The sequence below is a fragment of the Rhizopus microsporus genome (genome assembly GCF_002708625.1).
Source record: "Rhizopus microsporus ATCC 52813 unplaced genomic scaffold scaffold_8, whole genome shotgun sequence".
In the NCBI taxonomy this organism is placed as follows: Eukaryota; Fungi; Mucoromycota; class Mucoromycetes; order Mucorales; family Rhizopodaceae; genus Rhizopus; species Rhizopus microsporus.
Genome location: NW_019671923.1, coordinates 298,353 through 316,395, shown reverse-complemented (window position 1 = coordinate 316,395; position 18,043 = coordinate 298,353). Strand labels below are relative to the sequence as shown.

Below are 18,043 nucleotides of genomic sequence, written 5' to 3'. Positions count from 1 at the left end.
CTTACTCTATTGTTTACCCACCTATCACTTGCACATATACTCTTATTATTCATCTTATTCTTCCCCCCTTCCTCTCTCTCTCGTGTCTCCTTACTCCCTTCTTTTGGTTAAATGCAAGGTAGGCCCGTGCGGCTGCATGAATAATAAATATCCATACATACAAAGTTCCGATTAAATAGTTCATTCCTTGATATTACACCACTGCATTTCTCAACTTAACATGTTTTCCCCCCTTTTCTACAAAAAGAGATTGGTTCTCTTTTCTATTCTTTCCTTCTTTCTTTATTTTACGGCCTTTTCTCAAGTCTCTTATATAACACTTATATATATATATACTTTTATACACACCATACTTGTACTTTACGTTACATCTGTTCTTTCTCTATTCTCTATAGCAAATTTTATCAATACTTATGAACTCAACAGTGTCACCGTACTATCACCACCCTTACGGTGGCTATCGCTTTGATAGCTGCCCTCGTTTTTATCCACCAACAGCTCCTCTTGACGAAATCTTTGATGATGATGATCAAATTCCTACTGTTCAAGAATTTAGTGCCATTGTTGACGATTACCTCAATAATCTCAGTCCTAAAAAAAGAGACAAGGCTCTGGTCGATCAACATCGTTACTCACAGATTCAGCAAGTGTTGAGAGATCCTAGAAACACTGCTATTTCAACTGCCCAGTTCCGCTTTTGGGTGAAAAAGATGTTTCAACTTCAATCAGGTTCATCTGATGTAGTTTGTCATGACAACAAGCCTGTGGCTACTAAAGAGCAAATTTATGACATTCTTGTGAAAGCACATCGTGAGGCACATCACGGTGGGCGTGATAAAACTTCGGCTTTGGTAAGGAAATGCTGAATTTAAAGTAGTAGAATCTCATCTTCAATAAATAGGTACGCAAAAGGTATTCTTGGATTCCAAAGGAGCTTGTCGCTCGATTCGTTCGGCATTGTCCATTTTGTATTACACGTCGTAACAGTGGACACAGTCCTACTGTGACAAAAAGCGTAAGTCCTCCAAGGTTTACAAGACATGCTTATTCGTTTGACTCTGGTATGCCAACTGTCTGTACGCCATCTTCCTTAAAAGAAGGCAGTGATCTATCTTCTGACCCACCTTCTTCCGTTGGTGGCTATGAAGCTTCGCCTAACTATGCCTGTATGTCTTCTAACTCCTCGCCGAAAAAATCTTATTTTCACCCAATGTATGACCGAGATGATCACGATTTCTTGGACTGCGCTTATGATACATCGCTTCAATCACATTCTTTTCCAAGTACAATCACTGGATATAGAGGTAGTCCTCAACATGGATCTATTCACCCACTTGTTCAATCGTCCCATCCCCATGCCTTGCTTTACGCACACAATCAAAGCAACACTAGCAGTTATCCCGAGTACCCCTTTTATGGCGCAGGATATTACCCCAGCGCGTTAAACATGAATTCGTACCATGAGAGTGCATCTCCATCTTCTAATGCTGCTGCTGTTGCTGTGGCCGCTGCTTCGTCTACTGCTGCTGTGGCTGCTGCCGCTGCTGCCGTCTTCATGCGCCCTTCTGCAGCTTCATCTATTGATCTTCTCTCGCACAACCAGGATCATCCATATAATCCTATTACTTCAACATCAGATACAACTTCTTCAACACTTCAGTCTTCAACGTGTTCAACCCCACTCAATCAGTTTTTACCTTATCCATCAATAAATAGCCATATGCCGGACAACGCGTATCAAGCCGATATTTAAATACTATTTCAATGCATGTACAAACTTACTAATTTTATTTTTTATAATGTCACCTGCTAAATATCTCTCCCAATCTATCTCTTTTGCTTTTCAACTCATGCTGGCTTCTTTCCCCCCCTTTTTTTCTGCTTTTAGCCCAGAATGATTCTCTACATGCGTGGCACTTTCTCCATTAATTCCAGCTTAGTTACCGATTCTATTGTTTGTATGCTTCTTTTTTTTATGCCTTATTATTATTTATGGATATACATACATTTATTTCTCTTCTTATTCATACGACATATACCTTCCCCTTCTCTCTCTCTCTTCTCCCTTAATTTAAATCCGGTCAAATTATTGTGTATACAATTTATTTACATAATATAAATATATATTAAACAATCGATAGTTTGCTTATACATTCGATAATCCATGATGGATCTCTTACTTGGGATTCATAAAGCCATTGATTGGTTGATTTCTTTTTGCCTGTACACATAATTACAATGGGTTCATTACGGTCTAATGGGTCAATATCAGGATCTACACGTTGTCCCAGTCCGTTTGGTTTACGGTTCAATATCTTTCCTCCTCCTGCTCGACAGAGCAAAAGTAAATCATTCTTGTTGTGCTTTCCCGTAAAATCACCGAAGAAGTAAAATTTCATTCCATTAAAGAGCGGCTCTTTCTATTTAATACATTAGTTTCACAAAATGGATACATAGTGTAGCCCTTACATCTTGTTGAACTCTCTCTCTTCCTTTAATTGGAGCTTGCGTTATTCCTGTCACATGATCTCCTTTAACCTCATAAGTATCTTCAGGCAACCATCGATCTGCATGTATACTATCAATCAACCCTAATATATATTTTTTAGATACATGTATACAATACCATCTGAACTTACATGCAGGTGTCACTATCCATTTCCCCTCAAGAACACCCTGAAGGTACTTGAATGTTCTTTTACATAGCCTTTTATTGTCTACGCTTGTAATGATGTGCGTCACGTCATGAAAATCTCTCATTTTAAAATGAACAAAGATTTTCAATTTTGTATCCCTTTTGTTATTGACCAGCTTGCTGAGCGTCTCTTCATCTTCAGATGATAGACCTGTATACATAACATGAGCCTCTTTTCGCTTATTATTTTCTGTACTCTGAGCCTTGTCAGGTGCTATAGTAGCACTCTCTGGTTCATTGTCAGCAGCCACTGTTGGCATATAACTCTGTGCTTCAAGGTCCTTATTGACACTTGCAGCATTTGGTACAGAATGTGTTCTCGTGCTCTGGATGACAGGCATATTCTTGGGCTTTCGACAAACACCACATGTCTGCACGTAGATAGGGTTATCAAACTGGCAATCAGAACACTGCCATTGTGTGTCACTGTTGTTTGCTTCATTTTTAGTCTGATCCTTTGCATCGTCACCTTTATCGACCAAGACATCGTGTTCTTGTACTGGATTCTCTTTTACTACGCTCTCCAAAAGCGCGTCAATATCTTGGTCTGTAGCCTGTCTTTTACGTGGAGAAGAATCAGGGGACTTTTTTCGCTTTCCTATCAGATCGGTCAAACTAGGCTCCTCTTCGGTTTCGCTTCTTGTCTGATATGAGAGTTCAAGTGGAGTGAGCGTGTGGTTGAGTGAAAGCTTTTTTAATTGATCAAGATAATCTACTAGATTATCCTGCAAGTAATCTCTGTGCAGATCATTTGATTGTGTAGGCACTTTACAAATAGGACATTCTGAAGTTTGGCGTAGTTTCTCAGTGATGCATTCTCTAAGTATAATTAAATAAACTTAATTTTTTTAAGTAACCATAGTAACTTACAAACAAAAGCGATGTCCGCATTCTTCAATTGCAGTACATTGATTGAATACAAAGGAACTATCCATACAAAACATTAGTCGATCATTTAAACAAGTTTTCATTTACCAAATATCGCATTTCAATTGCTGTTCAATATTTATTAAAGAAGAAAGCATTTAGAATATATTACAACTTTTCTTTTTATTTTATCTTGACGAGAAAGAAAAGAAAGAAAGCAAATGATTTACAATAAATGTACAAAAAGTCTAGCTCAGAAAATTCAAATAATCGCGTTGAGGTTCCAATAATGCAGCATTTGCATTTCCGCTTAAAACCAGTTCTTCAATGGCAGTTGATGTTTGTCGATAAATACGTTCGATGGATGAATTGGGATATCTATTGAGAGATACTATCAAACTGATGTGTTAGTTTCTATTATGTAACCATAATATAATACCAACCTAAAATAGCAGAGTTAAGTTCCAATGCAAGCTTCTCTTTATAGGGTGTTTCATATAAATAAGCAACAGCTGGATGTGTTAAATCCGAATAAGCCAAGGTAGAAAAGGTTTTCTATGTATACTAGGTTAGAATGACTTTATTATGTATAACAAACTTACCATCAATTCATCTTTTATAACTGGATCTTCTTCTGCCAGTCGTTCATACTCTTTCTTTAACTGATTTCCATATTGCATCACATCTCGAAATGACTCCATCTCATCATGTATGTCCTCGCACACTTTTTGTTTCTTTTTCTTATTATTATATGCAACCATTTCTGCCATCTTATTATCACGCTTTGCTCCTGAGCCAGTAGTTTCATTTTCTGGCACAGATAGACTATTCGTTTCATACTCATCTTGATCAACATTGACAGATCCCACTTGCTCTCTCTGTTTAGCTGCCGTTTGGATCATTTCTAAAAACTTTCTACACTTCAGCTTGAACTGTATCCAAGGATTTTCATCTAGCACATTGGGATAATGCTCGTTACACATTTCAATTGCCTTGTCCACATTGCCTTGAAAAATTAATTGCCGAATTTCTATGCTGGTTTAGCCCTTGTTATAGAACATATATGATTATACTAACCTTGTCTATGAGCAGCATCTAAATCTACAGATTCATTTTCTTCCATCCACTCTGCACCTCCATGCAATGCAGCCATCTTCTTTTCTAAAGCAGTTGCTGATTTTGTGTATCCATGATGACGAAGGTAATCCAAAACTAGCTTATCTGCTAAATTTTTGGCAGTAGAATGATTGATGACAGCTGACTGTGAGCGATGAGGTTCTAATGGTTTCAAAGTGATTCCATCTATAAGTTCCCTTTTTTCATTCAACATATGCTGCTTAATATCAAATTTGAATGGCTTTGATCCAAAATTAGCCATGACCTTCTCTCCTGGTGACTTGAAGCCAATGAATGGATAAAGATCTGTTTCTTTAATCTTCTTAAACGCTACACCCAAATGGACACCATTTTTCGTATAAAATGCTGACATGTCTCTGAAATCAACACCACAGCCAATGACATCCCCTGTAGTAAATCGAGGACCATATGATTTATCTGTACCAGGACCAGAAGATTTATGCCCATTCTGTCCATAGTATCCCCAAGAATGCTCTTCCCAACCTTTAGATGATAATGTAAGCAAGTGTAGCATCATTTTTAATGTAATTCATACCTGGTAAGCGATCCAAGCTATTGATTTTTCTACAAAAACCAATTGCGATATGACCATCGATGCCCTTTGAGATAATTTGAACTTCAAAGTAGTATATACCACACTGTTTTTTCATTGAATGATTAGCTCTAACAGATGATGCTTCTATATCGTCTTTTCCAGTGCCTATACACTATGTGTGTAAATGATGATTGTACTCATATGCCCTTGATTTGTTCTACCTTTAAAAGTAAGTTGCAGCTTATCACCACTCAGTTCGATGTTGTCACCCTTTGACTTGGGGTCCCAAGCTGTCGGTAGTCTTAAGTCTTGTGTCGCTAAAGCATAATTGAATGAACCCTGAAGCAGTAATGACTCTAGTGCTGCATATTCGCTTCTAGAAGGAATAGCTTTATTTATATTTGAATCACTACTGCTGCTACTACCACTGCTGTTGCCTGCTGTAGGAATACTGAAGCTCTCATTGCTGCTGCTGCGACTACGACTACTGGTAATCAAGCTATGACCATCAAAGATGTTGACATCAAGATCAGCTTCTACTGGCTCTCTTTGCAAAATCAGTCCATTATGCGAACTGTATGTTTTCTTTATTCGAGCTAAATCGTCATCATTCTTTTTTGGTGTTGTATATAATCGCTTCAAGAATAATAGGCGTTGCTGTTTTATCAATTGTGCATACACTGTATTGCTAAGGTAGGCTGGTATATTAGGTGATCCTTCAACTTGTCTTGCATAAAAAGCTTGAATCTCCTCTCTTAAAGTTCTTCTTTTCAACATTTTGGAAATAATATTACGAGGGCGTGGGTGGAAAGTGATGACTGATGGACCACGATACCTGGGTGGAATATCTGATATTAAGGAAAACGAAGACATAATGAAAAAAAAAGCGAGGGTTCCACAATCTGAAATCGTTCCTTCAGATGTAGAAGCCTTACACACAATAGTCACGTTTAGTCGGGCTTACTGATAAAAAAAAACCTTAGTTGTGTGATTGAGAAGGTTTGAACAAATGCAAATCTAGATCTATTACTTATAAAGAATGAGCCGTATACTGAGAAAAAAAGAGAACATATGCTTTATTTATGTATTATAATATGTATAAAATTGAATCAAATAATTTACATTGCATTTAACTACGAAGAGTACCCATGACAAGAGCTAATAAAGCCATTCTGACATATAAACCATATCTCATTTGACGGAAGTAAGCAGCTCTTTGATCAAAATCAACTTCAGGTTCAATTTCATTGACACGAGGAAGAGGATGCATGACGATCATTTGAGATTTAGCCTTGCTCAATACGTTGTTGTTCAAAATGAATGCATCCTTCACACGCAAGTATTCTTCTTCAGATTCGAAACGTTCCTTTTGGACACGAGTCATGTACAAGACATCAGTGACACCAATGACTTCATCAAGGGAAGAGTAGAAGTTTTGCTTGATACCAGCAGCTGTAGCAGCCTCAACCACTTCCTTAGGCATAGCCAAAGATTCGGGGCAGACATAGTTGATGGTCACTTGGTAGTAAGTCAATAACTTGACCAAGGAGTGAACAGTACGACCATTCTTGAGATCACCAACCAATGTGATGGTTAAACCGTTGACAGTACCAAGTTCTTCACGAATAGTAAAGACATCCAAGAAGGCTTGGGTAGGGTGTTCACCAATACCATCACCAGCGTTAATGATAGGAACCTTGGAGTACTTGGCAGCAATTTGAGCACTACCAGGTTGTGGATGACGAAGCACAATGAGATCAGAGTAGCAGCCCAAAGTACGGACAGTATCAGCAAGTGATTCACCCTTTTGAACAGATGAAGTGGTTGCACTCACAGAAACAACCTTACCACCAAGACGGTTCATGGCAGCTTCGAAGGAGCAAGAAGTACGCGTAGAAGGTTCAAAGAACATGGTACTGATCACACGGCCTTGGAGCAAGTTGATAGAACCATAGAGTTCAACCAAGTTACGCATTTCGTGAGCAACAGCAAACAAGAGGTGAAGGTCATCACGGTCAAATTGAGAAGAGCGCAAGATATGCTTGCGGTAGAATGGTGAGCGACTGACAACGCGGGCGAGTGAAGCAGAGACTTCATAGCGAGGAGCTTCAAGAGAGACAAGTTGTTGATCAGCAGTACCGGCCAGGCGGATAGAGTCGGTGACACGAGCACGGTCATCTTGTTCAACAGGAGTGGTTTCCAATGCCTTTTGTTCGGCTTCTTGGCTAACTTGCTTGGCTTGTTTCTTTTCAGCTTCCTTGCCAGTTTCCTTACCAGTGTGGACAGCTTGAGCTTGAACAGAGACATCACGACCCAATGGGGATTTGTTGGCCAATGATCCGTCCATAAAGACAGTTATATCATTCAATACAACTCTTTCAACACAGCCGCGAACAGTCTTTCCGGCAAGAGGAGACCATTGTTGAGGCTTGGACCAAGCAGAGGCACGATCAATGGCAACTTCGACATAAGTGTCAGGCTGAGTAGAGATGCCAAAGATGGACTTGGGGTTATCATAGAAGCGTTCAGTGATGTCCTTGACAGTCAAACGACCTTCAGAGACTGCAGTCAAGAGAAGAGACAAAGATTCAGAAATACCAGCAGCAGCATCAACCTTGTGACCAAGTTCAGCGGCCAACTTGCGAGGAATAGAACCAACGGTGAAACAGTCAATGGTGTCCAATTGCTTCCATAAGGCTTCTTGTTCTTTCTTGGTAGGCAAGAGCTTGGTGTTACCAAAGTCTTCAGATGTAAAGAACAAAGAGTAAACGGCAACGTCACAGGTGACAGCCAAACCCTTCTCCTTACTCATCTTGATCAAAGCCAAATCACCCTTGTTCATCACGTTAGTGACGTGGATGTTGTGGTTGTGGAGAGAGGCCAAGAGCAAAATAGAGGCAAGATCAGTACCCTTTGCATCGGTCATGATCAATTGGTTGACAGGCCATGACGAGAAGGCAGTATCAAATACAGAGATCTTGCTTGATTCGATACGTTCCGTGTTGATGTAGAGAACGGCAGCATCAGAGGCACACTTATTGACTTGAGAAACGTTTTCGGTAGTAGCAGTAACATTGAGCAAGTAATCAGTGTGTGCAGCCTTGCGTGCAACATCACTCAACTTGTCAAGGGAGATATCGTTGGTCACATCTTGAGCAATAGGAGAGATAAGAGTGAAACCAGCAGCAAGTGAGGCCTTGGCAACGTCAGCGAATTCCTCAGTTGTTTCAAGGTAAGCATTGATGTTGAACAAACCGGGTAATTGAGCTTGAGTGTGGGAGGTCTTGTAGTCGATGGTCAAGACTTCGTGGTCCTTCTTACGAGCCAAGGCTTCAATGAAGAGCTTAGCACACTTGACGTTGGTCAAGAGAGGAACTGAGTAGTCAACAGCCATACGACGAGAGCGATAACCCTTGGACATGTAAGAAGCAGGACGACGGAAACGGTTACGAGAAGGCAAGTTAATGTACAAGTCAATCAAGTTATTGGACAAGTGTTGTTGAAGTGAGTACTCAGCCTTCAACTTGTCATCACCATCACCGTCCAAGGCTTCCAAGTGCTTCACAGGGATGTTGTGCTCAGAAATGAAATCGGCAGTACCTGTGGTAGCAAAGAGGTTGTAACCCAATTCGTAAAGCTTGCGGATACTAGGCAACAATTCTTGCTTTTCCTTGTAAGAACCAATGGAGAGCAAGATGTTCTTCTTGGGTAAGCTGAAGCCAGTGGCCAACAATGCCTTCAGATAAGCTTGGTATTTATCTTTACCAAAGCAGGCAACTTCACCAGTAGAGGCCATTTCGACACCCAAGACTGGATCAGCGCCAGACAAACGGCTGAAAGAGAATTGAGGCACCTTGATACCAACATAGTCTTTGGGAATGTTGACCTTGGGATAAGGTTCAACAGGAAGACCAAGCATAGCAGTGGTAGCCATTTCGACCAAGTCAACACCAAGAACCTTGGAGACGAAGGGGAAGGAACGAGCAGCACGGACGTTACATTCGATTACCTTGATTTCGTTATCCTTTGCAATGAATTGAATGTTGAAAGGACCAGTGATGTTCAAGGCACGACCAATCTTGGCAGTAGCAGTTTCGATCTTGCGAACGGTTTCAGGATCCAAGTCTTGGGGAGGCAAGACAAGTGTGGCATCACCAGAGTGAACACCAGCATTTTCGACGTGTTCAGAGATAACGTGGAAGATCAATTTACCATCTAAAGCGACAGCATCCATTTCGATTTCCTTGGCATCCTCAATATACTTGGAAATAACAACAGGATAGTCACGAGAGACGGCAGCGGCCTCCTTCAAGTATGAAGCAAGATCGTCCTTGGAGAAGACAACGTTCATGGCAGCGCCAGACAAGACATAAGAGGGACGAACCAAGACGGGGAATCCGACCTTTTCACAGAACACCTCAGCTTCTTCATAGCTGGTCAATTCCTTCCATCGAGGTTGATCAACGCCAATATTATCGCACATACGAGAGAACTTGTAACGGTTTTCAGCATTGTCAATCATTTCAGGAGATGTACCAAGAACCTTGACGTTTTGACGGTACAAGGGCAAGGCAATATTGTTGGGAGTTTGGCCACCCATAGACATCATGACAGCAGAGGATCGTTCAACTTCATAAATATCCAAGACACGTTCGAGATTGATGTTTTCAAAGTAAAGACGATCGGCTTCATCATAATCTGTAGAGACTGTTTCGGGGTTGTAGTTAACCATGACAGTCTTGATGCCCTTTTCACGAATGGTACGAATAGCACGGACAGCACACCAATCGAATTCAACAGAAGAACCAATACGGTAGACACCTGAACCAAGAACCATGATACCCTTGTCTTCGAAATCAATATCGTGTTCAACTGCATTGTAGGTCATGTACAAGTAGTTGGTAAAGGCGGGGAATTCGGCAGCTACAGTATCAATTTGCTTGACGAAGGGAGTAATACCATACTCTTGACGAAGCTTACGAACGGCGAATTCATTGCTGTTCAGCTGGTTAGCGATTTGACGATCAGAGAAACCGAGCTGCTTGGCAGAACGGAGCAAGTTGCCAGGAACGTTGGTCTTGTTGAAGCCACCAAGACGGAAGTCAAGGTTAACGATACGTTGAAGCTTGTTCAAGAACCATTTATCGATCTTGGTCATCTCCCAAATCTTGTCGACGCTGTATCCTTTGTGCATAGCATTGGCAATAGCAAACAAACGACGGTCAGAGGGATTGGACAATTCAAAGTCGATGTCACTGTCAGATACTTGATCGTTCTAATGGAAATATAAGTATATATAGCTCACTATTACAAATTGTACTAATTTTACCTTGCTGAAACCAATAAAGTGATAATCAATAGCACGAATAGCCTTTTGGATGGTTTCTTCAAAAGTACGACCGATAGCCATAACTTCACCAACAGACTTCATAGAAGAAGACAAAGCAGTGCTGACACGGTTGAACTTCTTCAAATCCCAACGAGGAATCTTGACAACACAGTAATCCAAAGATGGTTCAAAGCATGCACAGGTTACCTTGGTAACGCTATTCTTGATTTCGTTCAAGGGAATACCCAAACCAAGCTTGGCAGCAACAAAAGCAAGGGGATAACCAGTAGCCTTGGAAGCAAGGGCAGAAGAACGAGACAGACGAGCGTTGACTTCGATAATACAATATTCCTTAGAGAAGGGGTTCAAGGCATATTGAATGTTACATTCACCAACAACACCGAGGTGACGAATGACATTGACAGCAGTGGTACGAAGCATGTTGTAATCTTCATCAGAGAGTGTTTGAGAGGGGGCAACGACAATAGAGTCACCGGTGTGAATACCCAAGGGATCAAAGTTTTCCATGTTACAGACAGTAATACAGTTATCTTGACAGTCACGAACAACTTCATATTCGATTTCCTTCCAGCCCTTCATAGACTTCTCAATAAGAACTTGGGGAGAAACAGCGAATGCTTTGTTACAAAGTTCAACCAATTCCTTTTCGTTATCAGCAAAACCGGAACCAAGACCACCAAGTGCATAGGCAGCACGACAAATGACGGGGTATCCAATTTCTTTAGCAGCAACAAGAGCTTCTTCAGTCGTGACAGCAGAGGATGACTTGGCACACTTTTCGTTAATTTCGTACAAGGCTTGAGCAAAGAGATCACGATCTTCAGTGGTAATAACAGTATCAATTTGAGTACCAAGCACCTTGACACCCAAGCTTTCAAACTCATCCTTCAAGGCAATACCAACGCTCAAAGCAGTTTGACCACCAAAAGTGACATAGATACCATCAGGTTTCTCGTATTGGATAACCTTGCGCACGAATTCGGGGGTGACAGGCAAGAAGTAGACCTTATCAGCCAAACCCTTGGAAGTTTGGATAGTGGCAATGTTGGGATTGATCAACACAGTGTAGATACCTTCTTCCTTCAAAGCCTTAATAGCTTGGGAGCCAGAGTAGTCAAATTCACCAGCTTGACCAATAGATAAACCACCAGAACCCAAAACGAGAACCTTCTCGACACTAACTCTGGGGTTCTTCTTGATGTTTTCAGCCTTGACACCACCAGGCATCTTAACAGAAACAAGAGTGTTCGTTTCAGCGCATTCCTTGATGGTGTTGATAAAGACATCAAAGAGGAATTCAGTATCACGAGGGCCTGGGGTAGATTCAGGATGGAATTGAACAGAGAAGATGGGCAAAGACTTGTGGATGACACCTTCATTAGAGCCATCATTAGCGTTAACAAAGAGTTCTTGATAGTGTTCAGGAAGAGTAGAGGCATCAACAGCATAACCATGATTTTGAGAAGTGATGTAACAGCGACCGGAGATCATGTTTGTACAGGGAATGTTGTGACCACGGTTACCGTACTTCATCTTGATTGTCTTGGCTCCAGCGGCAAGGGCCATGACCTGATGACCTAAACAGATACCAAATATAGGCTTCTTGATATTTTGAATGTACTGACGTACTCTCTTGATAGTGACATCAATTGTGGTTGGGTCACCAGGACCGTTAGAGAGGAAGAGACCGTCATAGGTATCCTCGGGTTCAGAAAGGAAGTCATAATCCCAGGGAACAATCTTGAGTTCAACACCACGGTAGACAAAGCAGCGGATCTGGTTGTACTTCATACCGATATCAACAGCGATAACACGCATTGTACGACCTGAAGGAACTTTGATAGCATTGGCGGGATCAGGATAGTAGATCTTGGGTTCCTTGATAGAAACATCAGCCACCAAATTACGTTCGTTAGGATCAACCCAGTCGACATTTTGGTAGTCTCTCATCCAGCGGTCAGTAGTAGTTTCAGCAGTTGTGCTTGAGAAACCAAGAGCGGAGGCAGCGGTTTCCAAAACTCCGCTGTCAAAAGAGGTCTTGGGGAAAAGGATCTTACCGAGCAAGACACCTTCAGATCTGATCTTCTTTGTCAGTGCACGCGTATCAATACCGTACAAAGCAGGGACGTCATTTTCCTTCAACCAGGTAGCAAGAGATGAATCAGCAAGATAGTGAGAGTAATCTTGAGAGTAGTTAGCCACGATTAAACCGGCAACGTGAATACGGCTTGATTCAAATCTTAAAGGAATATCCTTCAAAAGTTCATCCATTTCCTTACGAGAGGGAACACCATAATTACCAACAAGAGGGTAAGTGATGACCAAAATTTGACCTCTGTAAGAAGGATCGGTCAAAGATTCGGGATATCCGACCATACCTTAAAAGGAAAATTTAATTTTTTTCTCAGTTTTTTTTACCCCACAAATCAAAACTTACCAGTTTGGAAAACACATTCACCAGAGATACTCTTTTCGGCACCAAAAGAGATACCCTGGAAACTGGTACCGTCCTTCAAGACGAGAGCAGCCGTAGTAACATCCTTAGGATCTTCTAAAGCAGCTGCAGGACGGTGAGGAGCTGTGGGAGAACGAGGGGAACGACTGATGGGAGTAGCATTGGCAGCAGGAGCCGTAATGTGTGACCCAATGGTGGTAGGTGCAAAGGCAGTACCCATAGAGGTAACAGGAGGTGCAGGAATATTAGATGCCATGATTTACTACTTTTTCTTTTTTTATACTGAATTAAACTGAATGGGAACTGTTAGTATAAATGCTACCCCACACCAGTATTTTACTTTACTAAAGAGAATGGATAAACTTTTATACACGCGGTTGACGTTGATACACAATAAAGTTATTAAAATAAATAAGGAAGAGGTTTATTTGGAAGTATAAAAAAAGTGTGTTCCGGGGATCGTCAGCCAAAGGAGCTGAGAAGAGCAATAGCTTTCCAGATTAAACGCCCTTTTTATACTTTTTCGAGAGCAAAAAAAAAATTTTCATAATTCAATGGCCGCTGTTTTCAGATCTATCTCGAACCCTTTTTCTTTGACTAAAACCGCTAAAACTTGACCATTTTAGTCTGTCATTGATGTATAATACTTGACTTGAGGATTATTTAATTCATTGTTGTTGTCCTTCTTCACAGTTTTACTCAAAAATCAGACACAACTGAGAGTATAGCAATCATCAAGATCATAGATGAACAAGCCACATTACTCATGCTTTTAGGGTAACTGATACCGTGTAACCTTTTAAAAAAAGCAGTCAATTTATACATTGTTCATTGGTTATTATATCAATTTCCGGATCTCTATAGAACAAATTCTTAATCAAACATTGGTAAAGATAAAATTGTGCTGTGAAAATATGCGCAGGATGATTGATATCAAAAATGAAAGAGAGAGAGAAGAAAAAGAAGAAGAAGAGATAGTCAATAGCGAAATATACATGTAATTATTTATGTAGCAGTTCTTAGCATTGTCCGTACATATTATATTTCTTTTATACATATCAATTCGACCTCTATTCCCAAATGATGGGTTTGCCAGTCAACGGGAAAATGAGGGACGATTGTGGGAATATAGACTTCCATACTTGGAAGTATAATTACACAAACTCTATATTTAATATAACCAAAGATGCATAACTGATGAGCATCGTGTTGCTATAGAAACATCTCTAAAAACTTCAAATAAAAAAAATACATAATAAAATAGTAAAAAACAAATAGAAGCATCTAGCTCTTTAATCTGCTTGATTCCTTAAATAAAAATGCCTTTTATGATCCACCGTTTATTCTATAGCTATTACGTGGTCAAATGCACCAGCTGGAAGTATACTACACTATTTCCAGAATATATTCTTTTTAATTAGCTACGAGCAAAAAGAAAAAGGAATTAGAAACAAAATAATGTGATCGTAGGGTACACAACAAAGTGGCAATAAAGTATAACCATATATACGCAGATCAAAGAATCAATTTATTCAAATAAGCTTGTCCACGATCTCATGAGCAATAACATAGCTATTAATTAGCTACATAAAAGAGTATTATATAAAGAAACCATGTTTTTATACATGAAATGCTTTTATATATTTGCCACTGCTACTTCAAAGCGTACTTGTAATTGCCGTGCTTAATAGAGATAAAATCAAAATAAAACAAGGTATTGTAAAGCAAGCATATATACATGTGATCCTTTCTCGGGATATTCCTTCATATTTATACTGGATAAGACGTAGGTCAAAGAAAGACTAATATCATTTTAAATGAATGATAGCAATAGTTTTTCTTATTAGTAGTAGCAACAGTCGAACAAATACCAGAAACTTAGCTCTTCTTTTTAATAAAATCCTGAGGATATGAGCATTGAGACAAATACCATTTAACTGAGAGAAAATGAAGCATTTATTACAATTCAATCTTTAATGAATTTAAAAAAGACAACGGTCTTATATCAGTCAAAATCACTAAACTCTTCTTTTGGTCTAATAGTATACTAGAACGTATGTTGACTAAATCCGCACTGACAACTATAGGCTATGTTGTATATCATTTTGTATACTCATAAATTATGTATAAAAGTGATAGATCAATGCTACATTTATCCTTGAAGTGGTATAAAAGGAACAATTTATAAAAAGTATTTCTTCCGCAAAGCTTTACTGTTGCTTCTTTGTGGCATACTCCAAGTATTATGAATAGCTTTATCCATTATTCTACGTATTTCACATACATTCTTGTACTAAAGTGGAGACTTTTTTTTTTTTTAATTCATTTTCAAACATTGCAATGTGTGTAGATATGCAATACAAAACCAAACATTCAAAAGTTTATCATTTGTTTGAATACGAGCCGTTGACTAAATATCATATAAATAAATTATGACAGTCTTAACTGTTGGTAAAAGCAAAAGCATCTCAATAGACCTATCTAAGAGATAATACAAACAACTTGCGACTGAAGTGGTTAATTCAGAAAAGAAACGTTTTGGAAAGATGATCGTTGTTGTTATCGAAAAATGCAAAAAAGAAGCGTGTTATACATTTTATTTCATATCTGAACAATAACACAACTGCAATAAATTGCTTCCTTTGGCAAATATATTTTTCACTTTTTCAGCCATTGTTTTAAATAGTGTTATTATTCCTCTGTACCCTACTCATGTTTGGAGGTTACACATAGTGCTATCGAAGCGGGTTCTTGATGACAACGCGTTACAGCTTGCTTTATAGCTGAGCCACAATATTCATTCATTAGCCAATTCCACTGTAAAATATGAAATGATTGGTGTAGACTAGCATACAATAACACACATTATTTTATGAAGCTTACCGAATAGAGCTAAAAGGATTAATTATTACATCAAGGCATTACCCATGAATTTTATTAGCCTGACAATCCTATGATCAACTGATTTTAATATGGCATCTTGAATAAAACGGTCTATAATTCATTCACACTATTTCTCAGCATATTCTCAGTTTCGGATCTTACATTAAGTTCGTGTAACAGCTTCGGTTGATCTTATTTACCAAAGAGTATTCTTCAGCTAAAGCACAATATCATGAGTTGCTTCAAGGAACACTGATTTTCTCTTTTCATCTTTTAATTTTAGTTTTCTTCTTTATTTTTTTCTACATTGTATGCGTGTATGTGCTACGTTCAAATTTAAAGTTACTGGAATACAGAAAAGCCATGTGTTATAATGTTATTATAGTTCCGTCTTTTTACCAATGTGTTAATATTACGTATACTTTTAATATAATCAGTTAGCATCAATTCAAGCATCAATTCAATAATTATCATCATTCACTGTCTTTTACTTCATTTTTATCATACCTTTAGTAATTTCATCCGCTTTTTCTATAAACAATAAGTTTATTGTACAACGTTAAACAAACACAACTGAAGACAGCTTCAGAATATGTTGTAGCTTTTTCCATATTTGCGGATTTCAAAGTGGTAATGTTGGGTAGATGAAAGGTTTGAATATATGTGTGTGCATGTAATAAGTCAAGAACGTTAAGCGATTATATATCCACACAATACATATCTTACTAGGATATACAAAGAGGATATAATAAATGTTCATTTGTCCATTTGAAAGAGTTACATTGGTTATTTGTCATCTTATCTTCAAATCAAAACTCATACGTTTGTGTAAAGCCGACAGGATTAAGTCTGCGCATGTACTTTAAACTAAGCGAATATTCGAAAGGGTAAAGAAAGTGCACTTAAAAAAAAGAGTGAGAGCTAACATTGAGCGAACGTATTAATAGTATGTGTTTTTTATTTTTCCTTTTTTTCAGCTCTTTGGAGAGCCTATTTACACATCCCATTCTATAACATTAATGTCAGTTCCACGAATTACTGCTCTATCGTATGTTCCCATGGGCGACTCGAGCCGATCTACTCGGAATCTGTTGTTTTCACTGTCAGTTGCTCGTAATTTCCCTTGAACTGTAATTCCTCCGTGTAGTTGGAATGTTGCCGTGGGTGATTCCTTTATAGTGCTGAGCCACAGTTGAAGGTAACGATCCCGCAGTTTTTCTTCAGCATCTGACATTGAGCAATAAAGAAAAAAAAGAAAAAAAAAAAGTCACTGAATATTCTAGTGTATGATTAACTGATAAACTGAATAAGGGCAAGCGTCTCTATTATGCGTAAATGAAGACAGAGAGGGAAAGAGAGATAATTAGGTATAATTAACTGTGCTTCTTGTAAGGATAGGCAAATATACTAAAGTCCAAAAGGTGAACTCTATTAACATCTCTGTGTCTGGACCCAGGGGCGTATGTTCCAAAAAGATGTATATGCATTAACATTGGAGAATAGAAGAAAAACATGCAGTTTAAAAAAGGAAATATTAGCTTGACACTATACAATATCTGATTCTTGAAACAGATAAACAAATGGGACGCAAAGTGGCACCAGTCTACACAAGTATGACATCGAAACTCACAATCTTATTTTGGTCGGCTGATCACTATTCTCGTTTCCCATTAAGGATACAACTTGGATTTCTGTTTTAATGCAAAATATACTTCCCACAGTTGGAGATTATCTAGTGTAAAAGTCCAATCATTCAAAAGGCATAGTCTGCCATTAACCAATCATATGCTGCCCAATCATCCATTTCTGTTGGTTTATTCTGACTTGACCATTGGTGTATGTCTGGGTAAATACATGATCGAATGCTAACGAGATAAATGCGGTATGAACATGACAACATATGTCTTTAAGCATGAGATCATGTATCTCTTTCTTGAATGTATATCCATATCTTTAATTAACTTCTATTTTTATAAATTCTCTTGCTTTCTTATTTAATTAGCTTCCCTCGGCTGATCTCTAAAAATGGGTAGAGAGACCAAGAGATTTGTAAAGATGTAAACATTAAATATCTTGTGGTATAGTGAGATACACACTGTAAATAATGGGTGTCTGTCCTTT

The 18,043-nt window shown here is 38.9% G+C and overlaps 5 protein-coding genes across 5 annotated transcripts; 1 reads left to right on the top strand and 4 right to left on the bottom strand.

The window, feature by feature from the left end:
* Positions 1 to 301: 301 nt before the first annotated feature.
* Positions 302 to 982, top strand: RHIMIDRAFT_215230 (uncharacterized protein; the record flags this gene model as incomplete). Its single annotated transcript, XM_023607279.1, has 2 exons — positions 302 to 851; positions 902 to 982. Coding segments are annotated over exons 1-2 (519 nt in total), but the record flags the coding sequence as incomplete, so codon positions are not given.
* Positions 983 to 2,126: 1,144 nt separating this feature from the next.
* On the bottom strand, positions 2,127 to 3,720 carry RHIMIDRAFT_237432 (uncharacterized protein; the record flags this gene model as incomplete). The annotated part of the gene is made up of 5 exons (XM_023608758.1): positions 2,127 to 2,420; positions 2,470 to 2,591; positions 2,640 to 3,514; positions 3,566 to 3,622; positions 3,671 to 3,720. The coding sequence occupies 5 exons, from the start codon at positions 3,718 to 3,720 to the stop codon at positions 2,127 to 2,129; spliced, it is 1,398 nt and encodes a 465-aa protein (XP_023466214.1).
* Positions 3,721 to 3,810: 90 nt separating this feature from the next.
* Positions 3,811 to 6,107, bottom strand: RHIMIDRAFT_237431 (SPRY-domain-containing protein; the record flags this gene model as incomplete). Its single annotated transcript, XM_023608757.1, has 6 exons — positions 3,811 to 3,953; positions 4,006 to 4,117; positions 4,165 to 4,592; positions 4,640 to 5,182; positions 5,235 to 5,399; positions 5,456 to 6,107. The coding sequence occupies 6 exons, from the start codon at positions 6,105 to 6,107 to the stop codon at positions 3,811 to 3,813; spliced, it is 2,043 nt and encodes a 680-aa protein (XP_023466213.1).
* A 75-nt stretch (positions 6,108 to 6,182) lies between these two features.
* On the bottom strand, positions 6,183 to 13,508 carry RHIMIDRAFT_215225 (carbamoyl-phosphate synth). Its single transcript, XM_023607278.1, has 3 exons — positions 13,022 to 13,508; positions 10,564 to 12,962; positions 6,183 to 10,509 (listed from the first exon to the last, which is right to left on the bottom strand). The coding sequence occupies exons 1-3, from the start codon at positions 13,293 to 13,295 to the stop codon at positions 6,364 to 6,366; spliced, it is 6,819 nt and encodes a 2,272-aa protein (XP_023466212.1). The 5' UTR covers positions 13,296 to 13,508; the 3' UTR covers positions 6,183 to 6,363.
* A 2,937-nt stretch (positions 13,509 to 16,445) lies between these two features.
* RHIMIDRAFT_282299 (uncharacterized protein) lies at positions 16,446 to 17,188 on the bottom strand. The gene has a single exon (XM_023613067.1). The coding sequence runs from the start codon at positions 17,154 to 17,156 to the stop codon at positions 16,917 to 16,919; it is 240 nt and encodes a 79-aa protein (XP_023466211.1). The 5' UTR covers positions 17,157 to 17,188; the 3' UTR covers positions 16,446 to 16,916.
* Between the last annotated feature and the right edge of the window lie 855 nt (positions 17,189 to 18,043).

Coding starts and splice junctions, on each gene's coding strand:
- RHIMIDRAFT_282299 (XM_023613067.1), bottom strand. CDS start 17,156: ATGTCAGATGCTGAAGAAAAACTGCGGGATCGTTACCTTCAACTGTGG.
- RHIMIDRAFT_215225 (XM_023607278.1), bottom strand. CDS start 13,295: ATGGCATCTAATATTCCTGCACCTCCTGTTACCTCTATGGGTACTGCC. Junction 12,963..13,021: donor TGAATGTGTTTTCCAAACTG/GTAAGTTTTGAT, acceptor TTTCCTTTTAAG/GTATGGTCGGATATCCCGAA. Junction 10,510..10,563: donor ACTTTATTGGTTTCAGCAAG/GTAAAATTAGTA, acceptor TATTTCCATTAG/AACGATCAAGTATCTGACAG.